Below are 19,966 nucleotides of genomic sequence, written 5' to 3' on the forward strand. Positions count from 1 at the left end.
TTACATACGCTTCAGGTTACAGACTCCACTAACCCAGAAATATTACCCTGGGTTAAGAACTTTGCCTCAGGATGAGAACAGAAATCGTGCAGCGGCGGTGCAGCAGGAGGCCCCATTAGCTAAAGTGGTGCTTCAGGTTAAGAACAGACTTTGGGAACGAATTAAATTCTGAACCCAAGGTGTATGTATGTATGTGTATGTATACATATATATATATATATATATATATATATTGCACCACTTGATTGTAAAAAGCAAAAAAAACCTTAATGTAGTCTACAAAAAACAGAAAACAAGATAATCATCACTAAGAAAAATCAACAACAATAATTTAAGACATTCAAAAAGGTAAAATGACAATAGAATAATCCTAATTCCTCCTTTTGATAGCAACTGGAAATGATTGGGGCAAAGGATTGGGGGCCTCTTCTTTTTGTAACACACCAAGGAAACCTGCCTGCTGCTGGGAAAACCAGCTGAAGGCTAAGGCTCCATCTTATTTTCTATCTGAGGTTTGAGTCACACAGAATCGCTAGGCAGAGATCCCTCCACGCAAATGGAAGCATATGATGCAATTGTGCCTACACTGCTTTTGAGTTTCCTGGGTGAGCAATGCTCATCTTCTGAGGACAGCTGGTGCTTTTGATTGGCAGCCAGGTTTTCTGGGTGAACTTTGCGGGAGGGTAAAAAAAAAAAAGAGAGAGAGAGAGAGAGAGAGAGAGAGAGAGAGAGAGAGAGAGAGAGGGGGAAACCGGCCTTCAGGAAATGTTCGGAAACAAAGCTTGCTTATTTATATGTGACACCATAAACCCTGACCAGTGACTGCTCACTCTCAGATGCCGAGAGTCTACTGGACTGTGCTAGGAGAAGGCTTGCATTTTTAGAGAAGGGCTTCAGCAGCTGTTGACTAAATGACGCCTCTCTTTTTCTAGGAAGCCTGCTTCGTTCCCACATTAAAGGAAGGAGTTGACACAACAAAATATGAGAGCAAGGAGATGAATCAAATCTGTTTGTCTTCTTTCTCCCAGCTAACTGTTGGAATGCTTTTGATGGTGCAAAATGTGCCTATATGTGTTGTGCATTAGACTGTTCACCTCCCATAGGGTAAATTTAAATGCTTGGAAACAAACATAGGATAATCTCACCTGCATGATGATCTGTTCTGAGTTTATTCCGAGTCTTGATTTTTAAAGGCTGTGCAGAAGTAGTGGCTTTAAAGTGTTGAGTAACAAATACATGTAATGCTCCTTTCTGGCAAATGTTGTACGAACGATCCATTTAATATGGCTGTGTCTGGAAATCATACCATGATGGAAGCATGGGAGAAAGAATGGAAATATAAGTCACCCACTTTGCAGAAAACATAGATCGCAAGTTTTTAAAAAATATATGTTGCCCTTCTTTCCTCCAAGCAGGAAGAATTCTGAGCCATCTTGCCTTGGTGGGGAGGGAAACTGGTGGTTGGAGCAGGGGAAACAGCCTACTTGCTTTTGGGCCTTTGAACCATGGATTGATATAAACTACAGAAATCAACAGGAACAGCTTTTCATAGCATGGATGTAAGCATAGGAGCAAGACATGGATAAAAAGTTGTATAAAAACAAACAGACAGTACCAGATATTCACAATATCACTATTTGCTCAGCTGATTCTCAGCTCTCTTTGCAAACACCAAGCAAAATTGGTGTGCTATTTTTTTTTTAAAAAAATGACATGTACACCACTTAGAAATTCTGAATATTGAGTAGTGTATACTAAATGATATGTCCGCTACTGAAAGACAAGAGACCTAGCAAGTGCTATCCTTGCTTGGGTGGGCTTTCATTTTGGATCGCTGCAGTGGTGTCTTTGTGGGGGTGTCCTGGTGCCAAATGATGCTGTTTGAGTATGGTGGGCTCAAGCGAGGATTTTCCTATTATCTGTTTTGAAACATTACGATAAGTTTCCAGCTCCTTCCAAACTCAACTCAAGGTGCTGCTTTGACATTCAAAAGGCCTCAATGCCCTGGATTCTGATTATCTCAGGGCAAATCCCCTCCCATTTAGCCCTCTCAACATTTAACATCCATTCAATGAGGTCATTTCAGACTCTCCTGCACATGGCGGTGAAGCTGTTCTTTTCAAGAAGCAGGACCTTGACCGTTGTGGCCCCAGAACCTTAGAATGGCCTCCCACCAGATGCTCATTGGGCTTCCTCCCTGTTATTTTACAAAGACCTTCATTTTCAGTGCACCTTCAGTAATATTATTAATTCTTCTAGTTGGTGTTTAAAATATATATATATATATATGTAATATACATTATGTATATTCAGGTTTCTAGCTTGCTCAGGCTACTTGTCCTCCTATGATGAAGTGTATATTCTGATGGCTTATATATTAAAGGTCACAGTCCATCACACTTTCACTGCGCACTCATATGTAGGCACTTAAATAATATATTCATATATTTACAACATTTTATTGTCTTTTTCTGGGTGTTTGGTTGCAATATGCTGTTCAACATATTGGGAGCCTTTCAGCCCCAAAGCGGTATATAAATAAGCCAACATGCCCACTCCTTTTCTATGTGCTTTTATATAATCTTTTTTTTTAAATGGATTTTAAATGAGTTTAGTTGAGAATGTGATCTCTTGATTTTTTTGGGCACTGCTTTGAGAGGCTGCTGCTGATTTTGGAAAAGCGGTATAAAAAAGCAATTAAAATAAACAAAGAGACCTCTGCCCAAAGTTCAAAGGCTGCAGTCCTATATGTATTTAACTGGGTGTAAATGCCATTGAACTCAATGCCACTTACTTCTGACTAAACATGCACAGAACTGTGTTGGAAGGCATCCTTTCCACCCGGACATTTGGCACCTGTGCACACCGCAATCCCACCAGACACATGGTATTAAAATACTTTATTTTTCAGTTACAAAAAAGCCGTATCACAATCCTCATATATCCTCAACCCCCTAAGAAACATTTCATTTATATACAAGTTACAAGAAGAAAGGAGATTTCAAGTAAACATCAGGAATAACTTTCTGAAAGTAAGAGCTGTTCAACAGTGGAACGGTCTCCCTCAGGAGCGGTATATTCTCCTTCCTTGGAGGTTTTTAAGCAGATGTTGGACGGCCATCTGTCATGTATGATCAAGTTGCAATTCCTGCATTGCAGGGGGTTGAACAAGATGACCCTGAGGAGCTCTTCTATGATAATGTAAATCAGGGGTGACCAACTCCCAAGAGACTGGGATCTACTCACAGAGTTAAAAACTGGCAGCGTTCTATCCCCTTATTTGGGCTTCAGGTCTAAGTTGTTGAGGTCTTTTTTAGGAAGGAAACCCCTGTTTTAGGGGTGCAGGGCAAAGTTGTTGAGCTTCTTTGTGGGGAGCCTGTGATCTACCACAGATGTCCACTGATCTACCGGTAGATCTACCTGTTGGTTGTGCCTGATGTCAATAATACAAACATTAAGTTTGTAAGTACAGTAAGTACAGATGTTAAATTATCTCTGTATGCCACAACTGCTGCTCGTATTTTGTTAGCTAAAAAGTGGAAAACCGAAGAATTACCAACGATAGAAGAATGGCAGATGAAGATGATGGATTTTTCGGAGCTAGCCGACCTAACCGGAAGAGTCCGCGACCAGAAGGAGGAGGCGTATCAGGAAGAGTGGATTAAATTTAATGATTACTTAGTTAAATATGTTAAGTTAAATTAACTGAAAACAGCTTGCAGATACTTAATTGGCTTAGGGTTTTATTTATGTTAAGTGATGAATTAATATGTTTAATTTCATAATGTGAAGATCTAAGGATGTTAATGTTTAAGTTAAATTTTATAAGAACTGTGATTTTGAAAACCGGTAAAAGGATATGCAATGAAATTCAACCAAGGGGAAGCGAGGAAGTCACTTAACAATGTTAATAAGTGTAATTTTCAATAAGGCTATGATTTATGTTTGTTTGTCTCATGTGTTTGTTTGTTTATAATGTTGTGAAAACCAATAAAAAATTTAGTAAGTACAGTCATACCTCGGGTTACAGACGCTTCAGGTTGCATTTTTTCTGGTTATGGACCTGCTGAAACCCGGAAGTACCGGAACGGGTTACTTATTAGTCTCTCCATAAGGACTTAACTCCACATTCTACCATGCCATTCCTCTGGAGTTAAGTTAGTACCTGCAACAGAGTAGCTCAGTCAGTAGAGCATGAGACTCTTTATTTGAGGATGTGGGTTCGAGTCCCACTTCCGGCAAAAGATCCTTGCACTGCAGGGGGCTGGACTTAGATGACCCTCGTGGTCCCTTCCAACTCTACAATCCCATGATTCTGTGATTGAATGGTGCTGAACATCCTACAGCCAGCGTGAAATCGATGGGCTGCAAACCGTCCGCCGCAGCCGCCGCCACACAAAAGGCGCGAGGGCGCATGCTCCGTCGCTTTCCGCCTGGCAACGGCCGCCGCCAACCCTTATCCAGCGGCGGGTCCCCTTTCAAGCCCTAGCGACTGCCCCTCTCTGCCCGCCCTCGGGCTCCGATTGGCCGCGCCGGCTTTCCCGGGATGACTTCACGGCCGCAGCTCCCGCCCCCGACGCCGGGCTGAATGAAGAGCCATTGAGAGCCGGAGACGGGCAGCCGCGAGGAGCGCAGCCTGGCGGTGGGGGACGCGGCGAGAAGAGCCAGACGCGCCTCCGCGGGAAGAGCCGTGGACGCCCGGGGAGAGCGGGCGGAGCAGCAGGTGGTTCTCTCGCCGGGAGCCGCAGACTTCGCGGCGACGCAAGGGCATCGGGCTCCATCCTGACATCTGCATCGGGGATCACAGCAGCCTCCTTCCTCTCCTCCCTGGGGGCAAAAGAGCAGCTGCAGCATCTCTCCTCGGGAAAAGAGCGGCAGCTGGAAGAAGCAGCTCTCTTGGCAGCATCCTTCCTCACCGCATCCATCCTCCCTTTGGGTACCACCAGCATCCTTTCTCTCTTGGGTACCACCAGCATCCTTTCTCTCTCGGGTACCACCAGCATCCTTCCTCTCTCGGGTACCGCCAGCATCCTTCCTCTCTCGGGTACTGCCTGCATCCTTCCTCTCTTGGGTACCACCAGCATCCTTTCTCCCGGGCGCTCAGTTTCCTGGGTACCACTAGCATCTTCCCTGCGCGTTCCCTCCTCAGCATCACCTTCTCTTTCTCCCTCCCTCCCATCTCCGTCGCCGGTGGGTTCAAGTCCGTTCTTCTGTCACCCCCCCTCACCCACCCCCCGCCTCATATCCCCCACCCCGGTCAGCCCATTTCTCACCTCCCTAAGGCCCCCCCACAGTAGCCAAGACGCCGCGGGCTGTGCTCCGAGTGAAGAATGGGGCGTCGAAGCTGGCCAAGCCGCAGGCTGCGGCCGAAGCCCCCGGCGGCGCCCCGGGCTCGGGGCTTTTCATGGAGCGATCGCAGAGCCGCCTCAGCCTCTCCGCGTCCTTCGAGGCCCTGGCCATTTACTTCCCCTGCATGAACAGCTTCGACGAGGAGGACGCGGGTAAGACTCGGCGCGGGGTGGGAGGGGGGGAGAGCAAAAGGGAAGCGGACGAAGGCAGCCGGAGCTGGGGAGAAAACCGAGGCATGTCGGCAGCAAAGGGGTTAATAGTTGGAGCGAAGGAGAGGCTTGTGTTGGGGGGTGGGGTTGGGGGGGATGCTTGGCGTGGGACCCACCTTGAGCTCCTTGAAGAAAAAGCTGGGATGGAACAGTACCAATTAAACAAATGGACAGGCTGCATAGAGTTAACAGTTGTTCCACATCCCTCAGTCATGTCTGCCATCTCTCTCCCAGGTAAACAGCAGCCAAGAGGAAGGGTGCAAAGATTAGATTCTAGAGGTGCAGAGGAGGGAGAAAAGGAAGCCAGCTCCAGTTGTGTGGATTAACTTTTCATTGTGGTACATCTGTAGAAACGTGTGTCTGTGGGAATTATACGCACACATTAATACACACACACAATTTGATGGCGCAAGAGCTGCTTCAATATTGGCTCCCCTACCGTCCACATGTCTACGACCTGCTGTGAAAATAGCTTGAATGGAATTGACAGGGTGTGTGTGTTTGTTTGTTTGTTTGTCTATCTCTCTCTCTCTCTCTCTCTATCTATCTTCGTGTGCTGTGGGTGATGGAGAATGCTTTTTTTTTTGGCATTCCTCTGGTGTGAAAGGCATGAGCAAAACTAAAAGAACTTGTGGGGTGGGAGTGGTAGATTCATGTTGCACAGGCCAAGGGCACTTTGGGGGCAGACCACAGGAAAAGGGGAGAGTGGAAATCTAGTGGTGTAATGATTGCATACATAGAGAGGAATGAAAGGAATGAGATAGTTGGTGGTGAAGACCAATACAGTGGTACCTCGGGTTAAGTACTTAATTCGTTCTGGAGGTCCACTCTTAACCTGAAACTGTTCTTAACCTGAAGCACCACTTTAGCTAATGGGGCTTCCTGCTGCTGCCGTGCCACTGGAGCACGATTTCCGTTCTCATCCCGAAGCAAAGTTCTTAACCTGAGGTATTATTTCTGGGTTAGCGGAGTCTGTAATCTGAAGCGTATGTAACCTGAAGCGTATGTAACCCGAGGTACCACTGTAATATGAATGGGCTGGACTAATGAAGGGGGCAACAGAAGTTGCTGTTGGTGGCCTCAAGGTGGATGGGTAAGAAGCTTGGTGTGTGTGTGTGTGTGTGTGTGTGTGTGTGTGTTTGGGTTAGTAAAGGTACGAATGCCAATGCAGATGGTGGGTGCTGTTAGCCTACAGGATACTGGAATGAGAAGGACACGATGGATCAGATTTGGGGGCACTGCTTGGCTTTCAGCAGGACTGTGTGGTCATGGATCCACTGACTCAACCCCTCCCTGACTCAGTATGAGCTGCAGATGACACCCTACTTAAACCGCCTGACTAGCAGTCTGCCAGCCACTGCCTACCACACATGCTGTGTGTTTGCAGTGTGAGGCATACCAAGTTACGACCCTGAATTAGTGTGCGGGGTTTAAAGGGTCATCCTTAGGCACAATCAAGTGACCTCTCTGCTTTTTGATTTACACTGAAGTCAATGTATTTATAAAAGCATGGTGCAAGTCTTAATCTGTCTATTAAGCTCCTCAGCCTTCTGGGGAATGTGATGAAAGGGGAAACTTTAAATACAACCAAAAAATAAAGCCCTCTCTGAGTGCACATTCTGGTCTCATAAAAACAAAAGACTGCCCTTCTATTCAGATGGCAAGCTTCACTGCTCCCAGAATAAACACTCCCGCTGTAATTAATTGATAAATATGCTAATTGAGACAGATGGATTTAATACATTTCAAGAATATGCGAGTTTAAAGGTAATCTGTTGACTGTGAAGCTTTCACCCAGGCAAATTTATGAATTTGTTAGAATAGCATTGTGCTGGGAGTAGATGTGTCTAATGAAATTAATCCTGTGACTTATTGACTTTGAAGGGGAGGGTCTTTTTTGCTGGATACAGGAAACCCTGTCTTATTAAACCAAACAAAGTTTTAAATTTTGGATCTCCTGTATAGGGGTGGTCTTCAGGAGCAAGTACTGCCTCAACTCCTTGTTCAGTGTGCATTTGGTGACCATTCTCAAAATGGCCCTTATATTGAATTCCCCAGATTGTGCCGCTAAACCCCTTGATCCTCTGGAGAGGGAATTCTCCATCCTGCCATTCTTGAGCCTGAACTGGAGGATGGAGTAAACCTGAGGCAGGACCAGAAAAAAACACGCCACTCATGTCTTACCATTTTTGACTGGAGAAGTGGCCTTTTCTTGGGCATCAGGAGGTGCACCACTCACACCATGCATGACAGCCATGCTTCCCTGTTCAAAGCAACACCATAGCCATCGTTGACAGTATGAGAGGAGAAAGATCTGTTTTACATGCACAGGACTGCTGCATATTATCACCAGTTTATTATTGTCAGCTCTGGCTATTGGTGCAGCTGCACTTCAACTAATCTGTAGGATCAATGTTTGCCTGATAATAGAGGTATGTGTGCACTGATGCCCCTCCGCTACAATTTTTCACAACGGTTTGGCAATTGCCGTTCCTTGATTTCCTTCCCTTGCTCCGCATTTCCTTCCCTCGTGTGCTTCCTGCTCAGGCCCCAGGTTAAAGCCCTAGCATCTCCAAGTAAGGCTGAGACCATCCCCAGTCTGAAACCCTGGAGAGCTGCTTCCAGTCAGTGTAGACATTACTGAGCTTGATGGAACAGTGGTCCGACTTGAGAACATACGAAGCAACCTTAAACTATGCTCCTGTTCCTGGGTGCTTTTTGTACTTCTTCCTTTGGAAATCATGGTTAATATGCAGACACAGCACATTATATTGATGTGCTATAGTAGTAGTAGTAGTAGTAGTAGTAGTAGTAGTAGTAGTAGTAATAATTAATAATAATAATAATAATAATAATAATAATAATAATAATATATTTATACCCTGCCCATCTGGCTGGGTTTCCCCAACCACTCTAGGTGGCTCCTAACAGATTAAAAGCAGAGTAAACTAATAACCTTGTGGGTTCCTCCAGACCTGTTGTTTGTTTGCAGATGTATTCTGCAACCTGACACCGTTGCAGTAATAGTGCGCTAGTGATGGATTTATTCTCGACCGTCCACACAGCTTTCTTCTTCATTAGTTGTTCTGCGATGCTTCCCCAGTGTTATTGTATTAATGTCATCTGGAGGCGGCTACAGCCCAAGAAGTGCAGGACAAACATTTGCGGGATTAAAAAGTTATAGGATTTAAGTTATGGGACATGCACTGGTTGGAAACAAAGCAGTGTGTCTGACCCGAAATGTTTCCTGGTGAATATAGTATTGAAAATGGGATTGTGTACAACAACCCCGATACCATAAGTGAGCAGAAATAATCATGAATTCACAACAAAAAGGACATTCATAGGGACCCTGTATTTGCCTGTATGTGAGAGGGAAAGAAAAAGAGAGAAATGTTTGGAATTAATGGAGGCTATTCAACTTCAAGAGGGAAATCTGCCAGAAGCACACAATAAAGCAGCTTGAAGTGTGTATTGGTGCGGGAGGACTGATGCCTATTTGATGGGTAAATAGGAAGGAAAGCGCCCATTTCACCTTAATTGAACAGAAATAAAGAAAGGTGTTAAAAAAAACATACTCGAGGAAAATAATGTCCTAGATTAGGGACACTGTGGAATATCTAACCAGGCACAATAGACATCACACAAAGGTTAGCATCTGGGCATGGAGTATTAATCAAGGCAGAATGCAGGATACTGTGCAGACTGCATAAGCTCTTTGTGGCACACACAGGTGCAAACCATTGGGGGGAAAACAATTGGTGCAGGTGTGCCCTTGTGCTTGGCTACGTCTGCAAAGAAGCTGAATTCGAACACTCTTGATTGCTAAGAAGAATAATTTGTGGCCCCAAAATATGAAAACATCCCATCTGGGACAGCTGATCCAAGACGAGGATCTAACCTTCCAAATACATATTACTGGATGAATTCATTTCCTCAGGATGGATGATATCAGTCTAGACAAAAGTATTTTGGAGTGTGCTTGGAACTGGGCAGTTCAGTTGATGGTTTACGGTTACAGCAAACCAGTGGCGTAGCGTGGGGGGTGCCAGGGGTGCCGGCCGCACCGGGCGCAACATCTGGGGGGGCGCGAGTCCAGAGGGAAGGGACAAGCAATCGAGGCTTGGTTGGAGTGGGGCGTCGTCGTCTCCGTTTGGCCGGCCCCACTCGAGGAAGCGGGAACCTCTCCAAGGCGCAGCGCACCGTTGGTGGAGGGAAAAGAGCCGCGCAGCAGCAGCAGCAAAGCCGGGAGGAGGAGGAGGTGGAGGCGCCGCCTGCCGCAGGATCCGATCCGAGCCTGCTAATCGCTTGCTGGGAATTAAGCGCCTCAAAGAGGCAAAGGAAGAGGTGGAGCCGCTGGCCCGGCCGGGAGGAAGCTGGAGAGAGCAGCGCGCCTGGGCGCGCGGCGAGGTTGGGTGGGTGCGCCCTGGCTGGCTACTCGCCTCCCGGGCTCAGTGCCTCCATGACCCCTCCAGCGGCAATGGGAGAGATGGGGGGGCGGTCTGGAGCAGCCCCGGCTGGCCTGCTCCTGCTTCTCCCCCGCCTCCTTCCCGTTGCCGGCGCCTTGATCTCATCCGGATCAGGGACGAAACACGCCCATCCTTCGCTACTCCTTGTCGGGTCACTGCTTCATTTCTCCAGGGAGAGAGAGAGGAGAGGAGTCAAAGGATAAGGTGAAGCTACGGTATATCCTGTTCTGCATTTATTCCCTTCACTGCAGTCCTTTTATGCTGGATTTCACTAATGCAAACCGAAAATGGGATTCACCACAGATTTACTGGAGAGGAGTCCACTTACATGCTAAAAGTCACTGAGTTCCATGTGGGAATCTTTTTTCAGCTGGGCGCTGCATTCCATCTTCTGCAACGTTTCACGGACCGCATCCTAGTGGAGGGCGAGGCCAGAGGGAACAGTGTGTGGAGCAAAGGATAGGATTTTTGGCTTTGTACAGAAAGCCTGCCATCCTAACCCCCCTTATGTAGGAGATAGCCCCACTGAATTCACTCTACGTTCTATGTAGACAGGGCTAGGGTTTCACTGTGTAAGCTGCAAGCTACAACTGGTCCTAAACCAATGGATTCATGTTACAAGAAAAAAGATTCTGACTAAACATCAGAAAGAACTTTCTGACAGAGCAGTTCAACAGTAGAATGGTCCTCCTTAGCAGAGGATGGACTCTCCTTCCTTTGAGGTTTCTACACAGAGTTTGGATGGCCATCTGTCATGGATGCTTTAGCTGAGATTCCTGCATTGCAGGGGGTTGGACAAGATGATCCTCAGAGGTTATGCCCAAAACAGGTACAAGCAGTGGCGTAGCGTGGGGGGTGCAGGGGGGGCCAGCCGCACCAGGCACAACATCTGGGGGTTAGGGTTAGGGGGCGCAAATTACTTGCCTTGCCCCGGGTGCTGACAACCCACGCTACGCCACTGCAGCAAACTAGGGTTTTGTACAAATAAGCAGCTTAAAACAGTGGCGGTTAGTTCATTTTTGCAATTTAGATTGATGCTGGTTTGTGGAGAATGCACCAAAACACAGCGTTTTGTAAGGAACGACAGGATACATATGGATTGTGGCTGATGCCCTCCCTCTGTGCACTGCTTCCCAGGCCAGCTATGGGAGTACACTAAATGGGAGTGTGTACACAGCCCAACACCGTTAATGTGGCAGAACTAGTGCAACTTAATGCAGATAATATTCAAGCTAGTCCTGGGTTCAAATCCTTGTTCACCCATGAAGCTAGCTTGGTGATTGCTCCACCAGCTTTCAGCCTAGAATCATAGAGTTGGAAGGGACCTCAAGGCTCATCGTCCAGCCCCTTGCAGAGCCTAACCTGCCTCACTGTGAGGTCACATTGATCAAGCTGAATATGTTTGTGAAGGCTCACTGTCATTTTTTACATTGCATTTCGCTTTGACCTCGCTGCTTTCATTTGCCACCCCCCTTGCACTCCTTGCATACAATGTAGGAAACTTTTGCTCACAAAGGCTTATGCCATAATACCTTTAAGCCTTCAAGGAGCCACAATGCTCAGTATGGCTTTTTATGATTTTGCTTTCTTGAGCAAAAGGAGTTGAAATCGACTAGAAGTTTGCAAAGCCCATTTCAAATTTTGGTATTATATTTGGACTGGAGCGACAGGTGAAGCTTGTCCATTTCGCTCAGGAGCTCAGAAGGGGGATTGTAGGAGGGGGAGATTTTCCTCTGCTCCCTATAGTGTCTCTTCCTGCCCTCGCCCCCAGCATACACACGCAGTGACGAACAGTAGCTGCCCTACTGCAGAAAGTTACTGCAATCTATGGTAGGAGGAGGCAGGGCCAAGATGAGGCCGGGGATTGAGACAAGAGGCCTAGCAGGGCTTGCAGGGAGCAGGTTTGGTTTGCAGGCTGCCGGCTGTGACTTAAAATGCAGCTCCAGCACTCTGTTTTTGGGCTCTTCCAGTAAACCTGTTGACTGAGCATGCATCCTGATTTGCTTATACAGTGCTTACATGGAGGTTAGACTATGTCCGGACTTTATTGAGCTTTTGTTCCAATTTGTTTGTGGGAAGGTTGTATAATGAGTATCCATCCTGATTTGCTTGTATGCAGGTTAAATGTCTTCCTGTTAGCCGTTCCTTTGTTCTGCCCCTCCGTTTCAATGTCACAAGAAGTCTGTGTTTTGTTTTGAGTGGATTTGTTGAACTGGGGAAGCAGAGATCTTTGATCCATGTGAACTGTACAAACCTAAATTTCTGGTTTGCAGTCAAATCCCTCCTGCAAAATACTGGCAGTTTACAGAGGTGATCTTCGATTGGCGGGGAGTGAGATTGACCTTCCTTTCCCTTCACTTCTCCTGTAGTCAGCTTTCAACAGTTTCACCCAAATTCCCAATGAGCTTTGCTGTATAAAGGCTTTTTTTTTGCTGTAAAAGTCTCTCCCTTCTACAGCCTTCTACAGTCTCAAGGTAGTTAAGTTAGAACTTTGGTCCATTTGGAGTAGCAGAAGAGTCCCAGATATTGGATAGAACGGTCCTGTGATCACCAGGAAAGGACTGGGCAGGCAAAATTCATGCAACAGAAGTAACTGGTGAGAATGACTTTTTCCCACCCCTGGAGCAGTAGCAAGTTGGTGACATATCCTCTTTATAGGGAAAAGGATGACTATTGAAGTTTCTACAACAGCAGCAGTGGGCAAGTTAGGAAGGAACAGAGTGGTGAGTGAAATTTCTCCAGTATATCTCTTCCTTCTGAAAAAGGGGACAGCATGATATTAGGACACCATAATGAACCGTTAGGGCCGAATCCTACTAACACTCATATTGCATTAGCAAAACAATGATTTTATTTTTGATTTTGAATCAGCCAAACTGTGTTGACATGCTGAAAAGTGTACACTCTCTAATAAGGATAAAATACAAGGGCAGCAGTAAGGCTTTCTACTTCAGATGGCCAGTACTTGCAGAAACCAACTGCCAACTCTTCCAATGCCATTTCTGTGCAAGAAAAAAGAAAGTGCAAAAATACGATGGGCAGGTGATGGGTTTGCCATTTTCCACAGGGGCGTGGAATTCTACTTTGCACCCTAAACACAACAAACATTTCTGTGTGAAAAAGAGGGAAGTCAACCTGTCACATACATATTGTGGGATTATTCCCTACTTCATGACAAAATCGAGTGACCCAGTGCTAGGAGAACCACGGGAGTGGAAATTTGAGCACAATTCCCCAATCATTAAATAGCTGAGGATTTTTACCTAGTCTTCCATGCTTTATCTTGTGATTACTGGACATCTGGAGGCAGGAAGTGGACTTATTAGTTGTGGGTGAGTCTACAGGAGCTGCCATTAATTATCAAATGGAGACTAGCAACCACTCTCATCGCTAGCTCATGTTGGTTGCAGGACTATTTCCATAAAGCTTGTTTTGTGAGGAGGACCATAGTAAGTCAAACTAAAGAAGAAAAGCTTTCAGATTAAACTTTATGTATTAAATAATGGTGTTGGTTGTTGTTTTTTAAATTTCCTGACCAAGCAGCAGTTTACTGCTTACTGTCCCATGAGACTAGGGCCTTTCAGGATTTAACCTCCTTCCATCGGGCCTGTAAGACAGAGCTATTCCGCCTGGCCTTTAATTTGAATTCAGCCTGATCTTTTATTTCCCTTCTCTTCCCTCCCCTTTTATGAAGATTACCCACTCTGAGACCCCACAGCTAATTCCCCCTTGGCCTCCTCGCTGGCCCAAGTAGGACTAATTCAGCCAGCTAGCCCTGGTGACTATCTAATGCTTATTGGATGGATTTCCCCCAAATTGATTTTTGAACTTTGAATTTTATTCTTATTCATGCTTTTATCCTGTATTTTATGCTGCTCTATGTTGTATTACAAGTAAGTGTTTTAAATTTGTTGTTCGCCGCCCTGAGCCCAGTTTTCTGAACCAGGAAGGGCGGGGTATAAATAAAAAATTATTATTATTATTATTATTATTATTATTATTATTATTATTTATTATTACTGGGCAACTGGGTTGAACACTGCCTGCATGTTAACCCAGTCAAATGGGTGGAGTACAAAATAGATAAATGATAAAAGCCAGAAATTCTGGGCAGAAGACTGAAATATTCCTGAGGGGAAAGGTCATAGGTCATTAGAGGAGCATCTGCTTGGCTTGTTTGTTTGCTCGCTTCTTATTTATTTATTTAAACAAAGCCTTGTCTTGCTGAATGGCTTTTTCTCCCCACAAACTTGGTCCTTTAATTTTCTTCCGCTGCCCATTTCCTTGGCACTATATATATATATATATATATATATATATATATATATATATTGGACCTACCAGTCTATTTGCATAAAGTGGTTTTGCTCCAAATGCAGCAGTTCCTCCATTGCTTTCTGTGTGATGAAATGGAGAGACAGTATGTACCTACCTAATGCCAGGCCGTCAGAGGAGCCACAAGGAAAACAGACTTTCTGGTGAAGAAAGTGATTTCATAGCTGAGCAGTTTTCACAAATCCGTCTCATAACTTTTATCTGTCGTCAGCCCAGAGCATAAATCCTGGTAAGTCCTTCTCGCATCTCCTTGAAGACACCCAGCTATCACCAGCAGGGCAGGATTCACAGTGACTTGATGTCAGGTAGAGCGTCGTTCTGAGCAAATGAGGAGCCTTTCCTTGAAGGCTGAGCAGTCGGTCTCCATTTCGTTGGCCTTTGCAGCATCCCATCCTTTAAGCAACCTGGATATTGCTCCTTAGTGCAGCAAGCCTACTCCCCTCCTGAACTGTATTTCTTCTGTTGCATCTAGAAGGAATATTGCTTGCGCAGTGGCTTGCAGGAATAGCCTGTAAAGTGTAAAATGCAGTTGGTATAGTATGAAGGGTAAAATGCAGTTGGGTATTTTGATGTGTTGGGAAGACTTAAGTCTCATCTCAAAGGCTCATGGAACAGTCAAAGTATTGCAGTAGTGCTACTGAGAAAAAATTATTTACTTAGCCACTTTAAAACATGATTCCCAGAATAGTTACGCAAAACTCATATATGAAAAGAAGGACAACCAAGATGGAATCTACACAAATATATAAAAAAAACAACGCTGTGAAAATGCTTTAAAAAAAACAAAAACATTTTGAAAAACACGTTGAATTTGCCCCAGCTCACTGTTGCCATCTGTTGCCAATATTTGTATATTGCACTTTACAATATATTTAAAACGTTTTATTTGCAGCTGTATAGCTGAGTCCCAACCATGGTTCCTTTAAAGCATCTGGAAAGTGAAGACCAGGGGTGCAGAATCTGTGGCACTGTTTGGGTAGGACTACTGGGTGCAGGTCTGAGACCCTACAGTGATGGTGGTTTGTTTCTCCCCCACCCCTATTTTTCTTTAACTTTTCCCACAGAGCTGGCATGCTGCGGAGTGGAGGTCCAGGCCAACTTCATTTCCCAGAGTGCCTCAGGGCCCCATATGAGAAATGAAGGTCGCTGGCACGATTGGCTTTGTGTTTCACTCCACAGTGTGGCTGCTCTGTGGAACAAGTTAAGAGAACGAAGGAAAGATGAGCTTGGCAGTAACTGCCATCACCACCGTTTCTGGAGCCTTCAGGATTTGGGGGAGAGGAACCAAGACAAAGCAGGTCAAGCATCTTTCCTGTGGGCGCAAGCCTGACACATGGGCTCGGTCTGACACAGAGTTCATCAAATATCCTTTATTAGGCATAGCAAACCACACATTATCAAACAGACACCGTATACAAATTGTGCAAAATACGAGCTCGGCATAACAAGGTTTGTCCCAGTCAGATCTTTAACTCCAGAGGAAATCAATTTGCATAAATAATACAACACTACCACATCACCGATCAATTGTTGTTGTCGTTTAGTCGTTTAGTCGTGTCCGACTCTTCGTGACCCCACGGACCAGAGCACGCCAGGCACTCCTGTCTTCCACTGCCTCCCGCAGTTTGGCCAGACTCATGTTTGTAGCTTCGAGAACACTGTCCAACCATCTCGTCCTCTGCCGTCCCCTTCTCCTTGTGCCCTCCGTCTTTCCCAGCATCAGGGTCTTTTCCAGGGAGTCTTCTCTTCTCATGAGGTGGCCAAAGTATTGGAGCCTCAGCTTCACGATCTGTCCTTCCAGTGGGCACTCAGGGCTGATTTCCTTCAGAATGGATAGGTTTGATCTTCTTGCAGTCCATGGGACTCTCAAGAGTCTCCTCCAGCACCATAATTCAAAAGCATCAATTCTTTGGCGATCAGCCTTCTTTATGGTCCAGCTCTCACTTCCATACATCACTACTGGGAAAACCATAGCTTTTACTATACAGACCTTTGTTGGCAAGGTGATGTCTCTGCTTTTTAAGATGCTGACCGATCAATTAAGAACCACTAAATCTCTTTATAATGGTCCAGTCTTTCTACATGGACAGCACTCAAAAATTCAGCCACTATTAATGTAATTTGATCATTCCTGCCCGAAAGCAGGTCCTGAACCGTTGGTATCATAGAATTCAGCCTATTGAGTTGTAAGGCCTCCAATAATTGTCTTCTGGCATAAATGCCAAAATTCACAAGAAAAGAAAATATGCTCCAAAGTATCAGGTTCCTGTTTTGCAGAGACACTCTGATTCTGGGAGAGCTAAATATCTTCCTCTCACTATCTTCGAGGGAAACATATTAAATCTGGCTAACATAAACAGCCTGCACAATTCATGATTCTTCAGATTTGTCAGACACAGAGTTGTGGGCCATAGGCTCTGTCTCTGTCGAGCACCTGGGATTCTCTCCAAGCCACATTCCCTCCTGAACAGCATCCTGGACGGAGGATAGGGAAGAGTACATGTAGAAACGAGCCTACTGTACAAAGATAATATTTGCATTAGTCGCTCTACCTGCTTTTGACTCTGGTCCCGCCCACCCCTGGCATGTGCCCCCCACAAGAATGCTCAGAATGGAATATGGCCCTCAGACTGAAAAGGATTCCCCATCCTTAGTCCCACATTTAGCATGGGAGAGGGAGGGAGGGCCATATGCAGAGAGGAAAAATCTTGGTCTGTTTCTCTGATTCCCTCTGGGTCTGAAAATCTAGTGCTTCTCAAAGGAAGCGTTTCCTTCCTCATCCCACTCCTTTTATTTTCACCAAGGACCTCTGTGCTTTTCTTGGTTTCAACCCCTCTGCCTGTTAAGTGATCCCCTCCTGGCTCGGGAGAGAGAAAGAAGCAGCTTGTCATTTTTTCTTATTTGATCATCATGTTCGGTCGCTGCATTCAGGTGTAGCATTTGTGGGGATGCTGAACTTCAGCAGAGAAGTTGTGTCACAGCTTTTTAATCTACCCTGTGTGGGTTTCTTCAGCTTCGCGAGTTGTTTGGTGATATGTTCATATTATTATTATTATTATTATTATTATTATTATTATTATTATTATTAAATGGAAGTTGGAGGAAAAGATAACCTGGACAGCAGTTGAGATTATGGATGGGTGAATCTGTCAGTTGTAGTTTCCCTCAGTTTCTCATTTTTTTGCAATCTTAAATTTAATTTTCCACATTATATTTTTTAAAGCCCTCATCCATCATCATTTTAGTGTGAATGATTCTTAATATATACATTTTCGCCTAATATTATAGATTTTTGCCAAGAAATTTCCCCTAATATATCACCTTTTCCTATGTTGTTTTCAGCAGTACATGCATTTTATTGCAAACTTTACCCTATTGTATGCATTTGTGCACACATAACTTGGCAGGTGAACTGCACTGCAAAAACTTGAGTGAATCCTGAAGGATTGCTGTGTTTTCGATTCTTGTTTCAGAAAGTGCAAATGAGGCTGGTATGCCTTTAAGTTCAGACTGAATCAAATTTCTCTTTCATCCCTAGGAGAGACTGTTAGAGCCTTTTGCATGGCTTCCTATAGAAGCAGGGGTGGGAGCAGGGCAGCTTGGACAACAGCTGAGTCCTCCCCCAAGCACACGCACACTCTTTCTCCAAGGAAGAATGTAGCTTTGGGTTACTCATGAACAACAGACGCTAGAGAAGGAGTCGAAATTTTACCTGCAGAATTTTAAGACGATTCCTTGGGGCTCTAGCCCTCCTTTAACTTCAAAACCCCACTGGTGCTGGAAGAAGCTGGCACTTGCTGAATCTCTCCCTGAAAAATGGAGTAAGTAAAAAGCTGGCATCCTCAGTGGTGGTGATCCTGTGTAGCATTTGTGTGCCCCTTGTGATCTTCAAACTGGTTCTTCTTTATCACTCTGAAAGCCTGACAACAAGGTTGCAAGCTGAGAAAAGGCGGAAGGACTAAACGGATTTGATCCAGGAGAGGAAGAAAAACAGTGGTTTTAAAAAATAAAACAATCAAAAAGCTTTAGCATGATTGCATTATGGGTGGTTCAGGTTTTTTTGAGCAAATATTCAAATTCAGAAATATTGTATGATATTCTTATGCTACTGCAGACTGTGCATGAGAGATTACATGTTTGGGTGCCTTCTTCCTCTTGGCATAGAGGAAAGTAGCACATCTAAGCTAGCTTTCTCCCCAACTTGCTAGTTTCTACAGCTGTGGAAATTTTGAATATGGATGCTGTTTAATTTTCTTTTCCGGTACCACTTTTCAAATTATTGCAGCTGCTCCCATCCACCAAGCCATTCAGTTTGCCCAGCTTCTGCTAAGTCATGGCATGGTCCGCATCCTCACAACCCGAAAGCAATTGGAGTATTTACATATATACTGTGATCCTTTTTAAAGGTGTTAGTGCCATGTTAGAAAGCTGGATGCAGAGGCTTCACAATATTAAACATGGCCAGAACCGTCTGTTTCTCAAGTACTTCAATTATAGCTTAGGAGCCTCCCCACCTTTCAGTTAATGCGCATTGTGACCATTCCCAAGTTATGCTTTTTCTTCTTTTAATGTCACCCTGCCCCCTGTAGGTTAAAGTTCCTATATTTTGGCCCACGCTGCTCTGTGGCTAGACCTGGTTGCAGAGAGGCAGCATGGTGCAATGGTTAGTGTGGTGGACTAGGATTGGAGTTCAAATCTCCACTCAACCATAATGTTGGCAACTGGCCTAGCTTTCAACCTAACATACCTCACAGGATTATTGTGATGATGATGATGATGATGATAATTTTATACCCCGCCCATCTGGCTGAGTTTCCCCAGCCACTCTGGGCGGCTTCCAGCAGAATATTAAAATACAATGATTCATCCAGTATTAAAAGCTTCCCTAAACAGGGCTGCCTTCAGATGTCTTCTAAAAGTCCAATAGTTGTTTATTTCTTTGACATCTGATGGGAGGGCGTTCCACAGGGCAGTCACCACTACTGAGAAGACCCTTTTCCTGGTTCCCTGTAACTTTGCTTCTTGCAGTGAAGGAACCACCAGAAAGCCCTCGGCACTGGACCCCAGTGTCCAGGCAGAACGATGGGGGTGGAAACGTTCCTTCAGGTATACTGGGCTCAAGCCATTTAGGGGTTTAAAGGTCAGCACCAACACTTTGAATTCTGCCCGGAAATGTACTGGGAGTCAATGTAGGTCTTTCAGGACCGGTGTTATGTGGTCTCGGCGGCTGTTCCCAATCACCAGTCTAGCTGCCACATTCTGGATTAGTTGTAGTGGTAGCCCCACATAGAGTGCATTGCAGTAGTCCAAGCGGGAGATAACCAGAGCATGAGAATGAGAATGAGGATAAAGTGTTTGAGAAACGATATATATGTGTAATAAAAAAACCCCTGCAGTATGGTTGGTGACAGGCCCTATTTCTGCATTACCAGCTTAGACTCACTGCTACCATTTCCTTCTCCATCCCTGCTCAGTGAAACTGACAAGTTATGAGGGAAGAACGTTTGGTGGTGCAGACGCCTCATTACTGTGTGCTGGTGCAAGGGGAGAAAAATGGAGATCAGCAAAACTGGCAGGGCTTCCCCCCTGAGACCAAAACATACA

At 45.1% G+C, this 19,966-nt stretch overlaps 1 protein-coding gene across 2 annotated transcripts in view; it reads left to right on the plus strand.

Moving 5' to 3' along the window:
- Window positions 1-5,194: 5,194 nt before the first annotated feature.
- RIMS4 (regulating synaptic membrane exocytosis 4) overlaps window positions 5,195-19,966 on the plus strand; it is a 106,410-nt gene continuing 91,638 nt past the window's right edge. For both annotated transcript variants that reach the window (XM_053394112.1, XM_053394113.1), the window contains exon 1: window positions 5,195-5,501. In XM_053394112.1, the coding sequence (XP_053250087.1) occupies window positions 5,405-5,501 (97 nt within the window). In that variant the 5' untranslated portion in view covers window positions 5,195-5,404. The remainder of the gene's footprint in view (window positions 5,502-19,966) is intronic.

Source organism: Podarcis raffonei, chromosome 6, assembly GCF_027172205.1.
Source record: "Podarcis raffonei isolate rPodRaf1 chromosome 6, rPodRaf1.pri, whole genome shotgun sequence".
Lineage (NCBI taxonomy): Eukaryota > Metazoa > Chordata > Lepidosauria > Squamata > Lacertidae > Podarcis > Podarcis raffonei.